Here is an 11,020-nt window from a genome sequence, read left to right on the forward strand (position 1 = left end):
TTATAAAATAAATTTTTTATTAAAAATTTTATTTTATATATTCTATAAAAATAATAATAATTATTATAATAATATATTTTAATATATAGGAGTATATATATACATATATTATTGGGCCCTTATGGGCCCGAGAAGGAATGGGCCCTGGGCAAGGGCCCCTATGGCCCTGGCCCAGGGCCGGGCCTGCCTTTGATCTCCTTCAGACAGCCTCCTCCTCGTCCACTTGTCCAATCAAGTTTTAGGCCTTTGCATTTTCTCACACGTATCTGGACGAGAGATGAAAATGGCAAGGGACGTGGATACACACTTTCCAGACATGGAAGGTTAAAAAGATATATATACTTAAGCCTGGAAATAACTGGATAGAATCTGCAACGTCATGACCTGTACCTGTAGTAACAATTTCAACCATGGATCTGCATTTCTGCACCTGAAGAGATTGGAGCATTGGAGCATAGACAAGCCACGACAAGTCCAACAAGTTGGGGCAATAATATATGTATATGGTATTGAGGTTATGGAAACATGGAGCTGCTTGTGATTGTGACGATGGTATGGAGTGATCATAAATGCCGACGACACCATATCTATCCTCATCCTCATGCTGATACTGATGTTTAGAATCAATTCTTATAACCTAGAGCACCTTAGATTCTATCTATATATAGGAACTCAAGATGCCGCATTCTCTCTGCTGAAAAACATAGAGACTACTGAAATCAACACTGCAACATAAAGCCTCCTTAAGCAACTCAGTAGCTTCGGTGAGTTGTTAAGCTTTTCCATAGACTTCTTGTCGGATAGTGTGAGAGATATGCTGCTAATGTGCTGCAAGCCCTCCAATAATTCTAACAACTCTACCATACCTCCACTCAGTATGCTATCTTTTGCATCCACATCCGATGAATCATATCTTAGAACATCGTACAATCTAAATGTACGCAACAAAGAGAAGTTTGATATGACCTGCCGTGGAATCACTTTTAGTCTATCTGTATTATCCAGAAGCAAGTGCTTCATTTTTGTCGAGTTCTTGAGCTCAATGGGCAATTTCTTGACTGAGGTGCGGGACAAGTTAAGAAACTCAAGTTGCACCAATTCACCGATGCTCGAGGGCAACTCGACTAGATTGTCGTTCCATGACAAGTCCAACACTTTGAGCTTAAGCATACACTGCACCAATCCAGAAGGGAGCATTTCTACTCTGGTGTTCCTCATCATGAAAGTCAAAGTATTCTTCCAAGGTCGAATACTTGTGTCGTTTTTTATGGTTTCACCCCACAGTGGAACTCTTTCAGCTACCATCTTTTCAGCACACTCTTCGGCCAAATCTTTGTGATCGAGAACCAAATACCTCTTTTTATTTTTTTCAAGTCCATTGGAAATCCATAAAGCCATGTCGCGGATAACATCGTGCATTTTGACACACTTCAGAGATCTTCCACCCTCCAAAAGGCTTGCAGCTTTAAGGTCTCTAATTATATCTCGACCTTGTTCACGGGCTTCATGCAGAGCATCGTATTCTTCTAAAAAACCTTCTGCAATCCAGAGGTCTAAAAGATCCTCGATATCGATTTCAAAGTCCTCCGGGAATATGCAGCAATAAGAAAAGCACGATCTAATTGTGTCGCTGGGTAAACTGTCGTAGCTAAACTTTAAAACATGAGAAACATGATCTTCCACTCCCATGATCTTCGATGGATCCCTACATAGTTTCTTAACTGCCATGTCCCAATCACGGGGATCTTTTTTCCCAGCCATGGCTCGTCCCACAGTGATTAAGGCAAGTGGTAAGCCATCACATTCTTTCACAACAGTTTCAGCACTTTCACGAATACTTGGATGAGAATCTATAATTTCTGGTCCAACTTGCTGCATGAAAAGTTCCATCGCTTCCTTTTTCTCCAAACAACTTACATTGATCTTCCTGTCCGATCTCATGGAATCACAAACATGTTCATATCGCGTCGTGATAACAATTTTGAACATTCTTTCGCCATCCAAATCCGGAACACCAACTCTAACAAGATCCAGCCACAACCATACATCGTCTAACATGAGCACAAATTTCTTGGTACCAAGAATCCTTAAGATCTGCACTGCCTTTTCTTCCTCATCCTTATCCTTCCACTTGTCATCAGGAATATTAAGTTCTTGACAAATCTTATCCTGAACTTTTCCAATGGTGAATGTTTTAGACACAACAACATTGTTGGATTTGGGATCAAATATGTGTATCGAATATGTTGTTAAAGTCATTATTTTATTCAGTCTTATTATTTAAGTGATCTAATTAATATAATTAATTATTGACTGATAGGTTTGATTGTTATGGAATGAAAATGCAGCTACCTGTATAATATTATTATTTTGGTGACGTGACAAATTAATAATATTAATTAAGGGCATAATTGTAATTGCAATTATGTTTGTCCTATTATAAATAGGCTAGGGTTAGGTCCCCATGATCAGCACGCCGTAAAAGAGATCTGATTCTCCCTGCAGTTTCTGCTCCTCACCCGTCAAGGACAGAAAAGAATCCTTATCCTTCCACTTGTCATCAGGAATATTAAGTTCTTGACAAATCTTATCCTGAACTTTTCCAATGGTGAATGTTTTAGACACAACAACATTGTTGGATTTGGGATCAAATATGTGTATCGAATATGTTGTTAAAGTCATTATTTTATTCAGTCTTATTATTTAAGTGATCTAATTAATATAATTAATTATTGACTGATAGGTTTGATTGTTATGGAATGAAAATGCAGCTACCTGTATAATATTATTATTTTGGTGACGTGACAAATTAATAATATTAATTAAGGGCATAATTGTAATTGCAATTATGTTTGTCCTATTATAAATAGGCTAGGGTTAGGTCCCCATGATCCTGCAGTTTCTGCTCCTCACCCGTCAAGGACAGAAAAGAAGCCGGCTCTATGATCTTGGAAGACCAAACCTTTAATCACTCAAGATTTGTATACGGCTTCATCAGGTACGCTTCCGCTTTAAGAATCGGGCATCTAAAATTCAACAATTGGTATCAGAGCATGTTGAATTATTTTTTGTGCTATTGGATTAATCGGTATTCATATGTACATATTTGGCTGCTAATTATTATGGTTGCTAATCATTCATCAGCAATTTTAAATCTTCATTATATTGAAATAGAATCCGTGTACATAATTGAATGCCTTCGAATCCGTGTACATATTAGTAATCTTCATTAGAAATCTGTACACATATATACATAATTGGTTGATTTGATCTCCGTGCAAATATATTTTATTTTATTTTATTTTTTAATTTATTCGTATCTATTATTATTGGCAAATATATTCTAATATATAGATAAAGATTCATGATACAAAATTTAAGTATAGCCTGGAAATTATATATTCATTCATTTATTTTATTGATTAATTTATGTATTAAATACACGCATATTCATGTTTGTGTGTTTATTAATTTATCATGAATATTTTGGAATATATTGTTTATGAAATTGATGTATGCATCTTCAGAAATTAATTTTGCTTATATTGCAAATATTTCAACCTTCAGAATTGGAAACTCATTAATAATGTTTGCTGCATTTTGACGGTGAAAATCTAGTATTTGAAGTTGCCAAAGTAAAGGCAGACGATAATTGACAGAATGAAATATGCATCTGCGATAATATGTATGGGACAATTATATAGATTTAACTTATGTGAATAGTAAATCAGTCCAAAGATTGGTTACTGTTTGACATTACCTTATTATCCGTATATGATTATTGCAACAAGATGACTGCTTGCAGTTAATGGCATTGATCCAAAGATTAAACATTAATGTTGCGTTTAGTGTCTTGAGATGGGATTGCATTATTTTATTTTGAGTTTCATTATGCTACTTGAGTACTTATGTGTATATTAATTCCTTGTTATCTCCATGATCAAATCTTATAGTATCTTATAACTATTCAGTCCCAATACTGTCTGGGGACAACTATCAGCACTGGAAAGAATCAATATTGATTCATTTGGGCTGTATGGATCTAGACTTGGCATTAAGGATAGACCAACCCCCTTCTCCTACGGAAGAAAGCATTGCAGATGAAAAACAGTTGTTTGAGAAGTGGGATAGGTCTAATCGCCTTAGTCTAATGATCATGAAGAAAAGCATTCCAGAAATCTTTAGGGGCACGATATCTGATGATATCATTACTGCTAATGATTTCCTTGTCGAAATTGAGAAACGCTTTACAAAAAGCGATAAGGCGGAAATGAGTACTTTTCTGAAGAGTCTTATTACCATGAGGTATAGCGGCAAAGGAAATATAAGGGAATACATCCTGAACATGTCTAATACTGCTTCTAAGTTGAGAGCACTTAAGTTAGACCTTTCAGAGGACATGTTAGTCCTATTGGTTTTGCTCTCACTTCCTACTCAATACGATCAGTTTAAAGTCAGTTACAACTGTCAAAAGGAGAAGTGGACTCTTAATGAGCTCATCTCTCACTGTGTTGAGGAAGAAGAAAGGATGAAGCATAATAAGACTGAAGAGGTACATGTGGTGGATACCTCAAAGGATGCAGACGGCAATAAGAGAAAATATAAGGCCGTTAAGGTTGAGACGGCTAAGGCTCATGTTCCAGCTCCAGCTCCTCGGGCTCGTCCTGAAAAGACTTGCTTCTTTTGCAAGAAACCTGGACATGAGAAAAAGAATTGTACTAAGTTTCACGATTGGCGCGTGAAGAAGGGTACGTTTCTTACTTTGGTTTGTTCTGAGGTTAATTTAGCTTCAGTACCTCGAAATACTTGGTGGTTAGACTCTGGATCAACTACTAACATCAGTGTTTCAATGCAGGGTTGTCTGAACTACTGAAACCCAACTGATGCTGAAAGACGCATTTACTTTGGAAATGGGGACTCAGTAGAGGTGGAAGCCGTGGGCATTTTCAAGTTGTTATTGAGTACTGGCATTTTCTTGAATTGCAAGACATTTTTATTATACCGTCATTTAGACGGAATTTGGTTTCTGTTTCTTATTTGGACAAATTCGATTATCATTGTTCTTTTGGAAACAATAAAGTTGAGTTGTCTTTTAATTCATGTTTGGTTGGTTTTGGTACTTTTTTGGTGAATGACGGTTTATATATGCTCGATATTTTGGTTTCCTATAATGAGGCACTTAATATGGAATCAAAAGGTACTAAGCGAAAATTGCATGACTCTAGTTTATTGTGGCACAAACGTTTAGGTCATATTTCAAGAAAAAGAGTTGAAAGACTCATTAAGGATGGAATCCTTGATTCCATAAAATTTTCAAACTTTGACGTTTGTGTCAATTGCATTAAGGGTAAACAAACCAAGGTTAAAAGGATAGATGCTTATCGAGCTACGGATGTCTTAGAATTGATACATACAGACATTTGTGGGCCTTTTCCCACTCTTTCGTGGAAAGGTCAACAATATTTTGTGTCATTCATAGACGATAATTCTCGATATGGTCATCTGTACCTTATTAAGGAAAAATCTGAGGCACTGGACATGTTCAAAGCATTTAAGGCTGAAGTTGAAAATCAACTAAGCAAACGCATTAAGACTGTCAGATCTGACCATGGAGGAGAATATTACGGCAGAAATGATGGCTCGGGTGAACAACGTTCAGGTCCTTTTGCTGACTTCCTTAAGGAGAGTGGAATCGTCCCTCAATACACCATGCCCGGTTCACCTAGCATGAACGGTGTTGCTGAGAGACGAAACCGCACATTGAAGGATATGGTTCGAAGTATGATTAGTCAATCTACTTTGCCATCATCATTATGGGGAGAAGCATTAAAGACAGCAGTCTACATCCTTAATCGAGTGCCAACTAAGGCGACTGCCAAAACACCCTATGAACTCTGGATTGGGCGCAAGCCTAGCTTAAATCATCTTAGGGTGTGGGGTTGTCCAGCTGAGGCGAAGGCCTATAGGCCAAATGAACCAAAGCTAGCACCTCGTACAGTTAACAGTTATTTTATTGGCTACTCGGAACGGTCAAGGGGGTATAAATTTTATGATCCCACATCAAGAACTATTTTTGAGACGGCTACTGCCAAGTTCTTTGAGGATGTTGAGTTTAGGGGGAGAAATACAGTTTTAGATTTTACTTTTGAGGATCAAGAAATCACTGATGTGATTGATAAAACACCTCATGAGTTAGCAGTCATTCCAGCTCCCATAGAGTTTCAAAGTGCGACCGAGGAACCCGTTCGTATAGAACAAGAACCTATGCTTATGGAACAAACTCAACAAACTCAAGAACATACAGTTCAAGAGCCAACGCAATTGCGTAGATCCACTAGAGAACGGAGAAATGTCATTCCGGATGATTATGTGACATTTCTTCAAGAAAGTGAGGATAATGATGGCATGACTGAGGATGATCCAATTAATATTTATCATGCCACGAAGGGTCCTTATTCAGATAAATGGATTGATGCGATGCATGATGAGTACAAGTCAATGCAAGACAATAAAGTTTGGGAACTTGTCCCATTGCCAGAAGGTGCAAAACAAGTAGGTTGCAAATGGATTTTTAAAACCAAACGGGATGCAAATGGTAATGTGGAGAGGTATAAGGCACGTCTTGTAGCTAAAGGCTATACTCAGAAAAAGGGGATTGATTATAAAGAGACTTTCTCTCCGGTTTCTTCGAAGGACTCTTTTAGGACAATCATGGCTCTTGTGGCATACTTTGATTTAGAGCTCCATCAAATGGATATTAAGACGGCGTTTCTGAATGGTGACATTAATGAAACGATCTATATGGTATAACCCGAAACTTTTGAGGTCGGTGACCCAAAGCAAATGGTTTGTAAATTAAGAAAATCCATCTATGGGCTCAAACAAGCGTCTCGACAGTGGTATCACAAGTTTCATCAAGTAATTCTCTCATATGGTTTTGAGATGAATGTGGTTGATGATTGTGTTTATCATAAGTTCAGTGGGAGCAAGTTTATTTTCTTGGTTTTGTATGTGGATGACATTTTGCTTGCCACAAATAATGTGAGCATGTTGCACGAAACTAAGAAATTTCTCTCGAGTAACTTTGAAATGAAAGATCTTGGTGAAGCATCTTTTGTATTAGGGATCCAAATATATCGTGATAGATCTCGGTGTATTCTCGGATTATCTCAAAAGAGCTATATTGATAAAATACTCGAGCGATTCAGCATGCAGAAATGCAAGCCGGGAGATACCCCTATAGCTAAAGGAGAGAAATTAAGTCTCAACCAATGCCCTAAAGTAAATCTGGAAATTGAGGAGATGGAAAAAATCCCCTATGCCTCGGCAGTTGGGAGCCTCATGTATGCACAAGTATGTACGCGTCCAGATATTGCATACATAGTCGGTGTGTTAGGCAGATACCTTAGTAATCCTGGATTGGATCACTGGAAGGCAGACAAGAGGGTGATGAGATACCTGAAGAGAACCAGTAATCACATGCTCACATATAGGAGGTCAGACCAATTGGAGATCGTTGGATACTCTGACTCCGACTTTGCAGGATGCCAAGATAGTAGGAATTCTACATCTGGCTATGTTTATATGTTGGCTGGTGGGGCCATCGCTTGGCGCAGTGCCAAACAGACACTCGTTACCAGTTCCACGATGGAAGTTGAGTTCGTGGCGTGTTTTGAGGCATCACAGCAAGCGATTTGGCTAAAGAACTTTGTCGCTGGGCTGCGAATCATTCCGATGGTTGAAAAACCCATCAAGATTTTCTGTGACAACAATTCAGCCGTTGAATACTCCAACAACAATAGGAGTTCATCCAGGTCAAAACATATTGACATTAAGTTCCTAGTTGTGAAGGAGAGAGTGAAAGATCATCATATCTCGATCGAGCACTTAGGGACGAAATCTATGGTAGCAGACCCCCTAACTAAAGGTGTAACGCCTAAGGTCTTCCATGAGCATACTGCTCATATGGGTGTGTTACAATTTGAGGAAGCTTCACTGTAGTGGGAGTATGCATTTACATTCTTTTGTCGTTCACTTGATATTTGTTTTTTACTCTTTTGATCATTATTTCGGTTATGATGTTTTGGACATTATGATTAAGTAATTTACGATCTCATTCAGTTTGGACCAGTAGAAAATTGACATATTTAGATCACACTTATGTAATTTTCTCTCTGCACGTTCCATGATTGATCTATGTCATTTGATTACACTGATATTTGTGATTACTGTGAGTTTAGTTGTTGATACGGCGAATGCTTATTTAGTCCTATATTGCTGTGATTGATGGACCAGATTGTTGCAATCCTTGTTTTATAATGACTGAAAATTGAGCTCATAAGGAACAATATGTTCATTCAGAGACATACTAGATCCAGTGGGAGATTATTGGATTTGGGATCAAATATGTGTATCGAATATGTTGTTAAAGTCATTATTTTATTCAGTCTTATTATTTAAGTGATCTAATTAATATAATTAATTATTGAGTGATAGGTTTGATTGTTATGGAATGAAAGTGCAGCTACCCGTATAATATTATTATTTTGGTGACGTGACAAATTAATAATATTAATTAAGGGCATAATTGTAATTGCAATTATGTTTGCCCTATTATAAATAGGCTAGGGTTAGGTCCCCATGATCAGCACGCCGTAAAAGAGATCTGATTCTCCTTGCAGTTTCTGCTCCTCACCCGTTAAAGACAGAAAAGAAGCCGGCTCTCTGATCTTGGAAGACCAAACCTTTAATCACTCAAGATTTGTATATGGCTTCATCAGGTACGCTTCCGCTTTAAGAATCGGGCATCTAAAATTCAACACCCAAATCACTTTATCGAACCCATGATTCGTACTTAGACAAGTATTGTTAACCTTCTTCAAAAGCGTTGTTTTCCCCACACCCCCCATTCCATATATCCCGATGATCCTCACATTATCATCCTCAATCCATCTATTCACTTGTGCAAGAGGTGAATCCAATCCTACTGTCTTCCCAAGAGGTCTCTCATCCCCTACACCACGCGGCAACGCCTCAGCTACCGTATCGAATGCTAGTCCTTTCCTTATTAGCTCCTCCACAGCTTCCCGATTCACAACAGCTTCCTTGCCAAGCTTATATCTCAACCAACAGCACGTACAACAATTCCTTTTCTGACTAGCCCTTTCCAGAAACTCCTCAACACTTTTGTCAGTCGCCGCGACCCTTTCCAACCAGCCATCGACCTGATTAGTGCGTACCATCTGCCTTTCCTCTTCGAGAACCACCCTTCTATTCACATCTTCACGAACTTCGTTCAGTTGTTTCATTGAATTTTCTAAGGCTTCCACATTTGTTTCCAGGTCTTTGATTGTGTTGGCAGTGTTGACTGTGCAACCACATAAGCATTTCAGAATATCCCAAATTGGACCCACAGTTTCCATGGAGGAGATATGTTGGAATAATTAATTTGGTATTTTCAATCAATGCATGAATATTCATACATATATCAAGTAAATCAAAGTAGCCTTTTCCACCATATTCGATTTGTTCTCGCATTCTTTTTACCAACAAGATCAACTTCCCGACAGGCAATAAAAATAGATCTCACTAGTCACAACTAAGGATCAAAAGTAAAAGAGCCTAACAAATCGGATGAATGAGCCACCATATATAGTTTCTTTAACACTTTATAACATACAAATAATAACAGTTGCAGATAATTAATTAATGAGTTTGTTAAATTCATTTAAAGCGCAGAATGGAGACTAAATGATATGTGAAGCAGTTGAATTACCTTTACAGATCTGAAGAAGGCGATTTAATTCCTTCACTTCACAATCAATTTGGATTGAACAATTAAAAGAACAAGAAGCATATCATCTCATCTCAGGAAGAACTTTGAAATCTTCGATTCGATCTCATCAGTCATCTCAAGTCAACTCTCTCTCTTCGTTTTAATATTTGAAGCATCTTGTTTAATTTACTGTGATTGTTAATTATTATTATTATATGTCATTAATTAATTGATCATCAGTGACTAATATTATAACAGATCAGCATGATTATATATATTATATATATATATTTACATACATTCTTAGCTGTAACTTGAAATTTAATATTCTGCTCTTAGTTGCACAAATTTGAATATGATTTTTAAAATATTAAAGCATATATAACTATAATCAATAAATAGTACTAACTCCATCCATTAAAATTAGCTCACTTGGGCCCCGGTACCCGGTATGAATATTAAAAAAAATGAATATTTTATTAAAAAAATAATGGATAATTGGAGATATATTTGGAAATTTAGTTGAAAATTTAAGTAAATAAAGAAGATAATCTAATAAAATAAGTGGTATTTGTCTTAAATAAAAATTATAGTCTTTTTATACGAATTCTCTTGTATGTCCTTATGCGACAAAAATAGATGAAATATGCATGTTCGAGAAGTCATACAAATTAAGCATGTTTGCATTTGCGCTCGAATTGAACCGCTTAAATAGAAGCACATCCGTGCTTTGTATGTCTTTATGCTCAGTCACTGTGCCATCTCTTATGCTCTCATCACATCTTTTATCTATTTAGTACTTTCGACTTTTGGAGTATTTTTTAAGCTAGACATAGTTGTCTTTCATGATTTTTATAATTCATCACTTTTCTCTTTTTACCCTTAAAATAATTAAATCAAATATCTATTTTTTATTAAATAATATAATATCAAAATTTTATTTTATACTAAAATATCACATTAAAATTATTTAATTTTCAATTCAAAATTTTAGTATTTTCAGCTCCAATCAAACTTTCAAGCAAACATGAAAAACACAAATGTATTTTCGCTTTTCTCATCCTTAATTCCTGATTTTTTTGCCAAAATACTTTGTTGGGTACTGAGAGATACTAGGCTGGAACACGTACAGGTAATATTAAATACATATTAAATAAAAGAAAGTAATGTGTATTTTTAGATTTTTAGAATCATAGAAATCCCATATGGTAACCAGAGATCTTATACAGAATAATTTATTAACAA

The 11,020-nt window shown here is 36.6% G+C and overlaps 2 protein-coding genes across 2 annotated transcripts; both read right to left on the bottom strand.

Moving 5' to 3' along the window:
• Positions 1–210: 210 nt before the first annotated feature.
• On the bottom strand, positions 211–2,261 carry LOC127254066 (disease resistance protein SUMM2-like). Its single transcript, XM_051278940.1, has 2 exons — positions 391–2,261; positions 211–266 (listed from the first exon to the last, which is right to left on the bottom strand). Exon 1 carries the CDS (start codon positions 2,257–2,259, stop codon positions 673–675), a length of 1,587 nt encoding a protein of 528 aa, XP_051134897.1. The 5' UTR covers positions 2,260–2,261; the 3' UTR covers positions 211–266; positions 391–672.
• A 6,481-nt stretch (positions 2,262–8,742) lies between these two features.
• LOC127254067 (probable disease resistance protein At1g15890) lies at positions 8,743–9,897 on the bottom strand. Its single transcript, XM_051278941.1, has 2 exons — positions 9,776–9,897; positions 8,743–9,367 (listed from the first exon to the last, which is right to left on the bottom strand). Exon 2 carries the CDS (start codon positions 9,306–9,308, stop codon positions 8,751–8,753), a length of 558 nt encoding a protein of 185 aa, XP_051134898.1. The 5' UTR covers positions 9,309–9,367; positions 9,776–9,897; the 3' UTR covers positions 8,743–8,750.
• Positions 9,898–11,020: the final 1,123 nt, after the last annotated feature.

The sequence above is a fragment of the Andrographis paniculata genome, unplaced genomic scaffold, assembly GCF_009805555.1.
Source record: "Andrographis paniculata isolate CXL003 unplaced genomic scaffold, ASM980555v1 Contig52END, whole genome shotgun sequence".
Lineage (NCBI taxonomy): Eukaryota > Viridiplantae > Streptophyta > Magnoliopsida > Lamiales > Acanthaceae > Andrographis > Andrographis paniculata.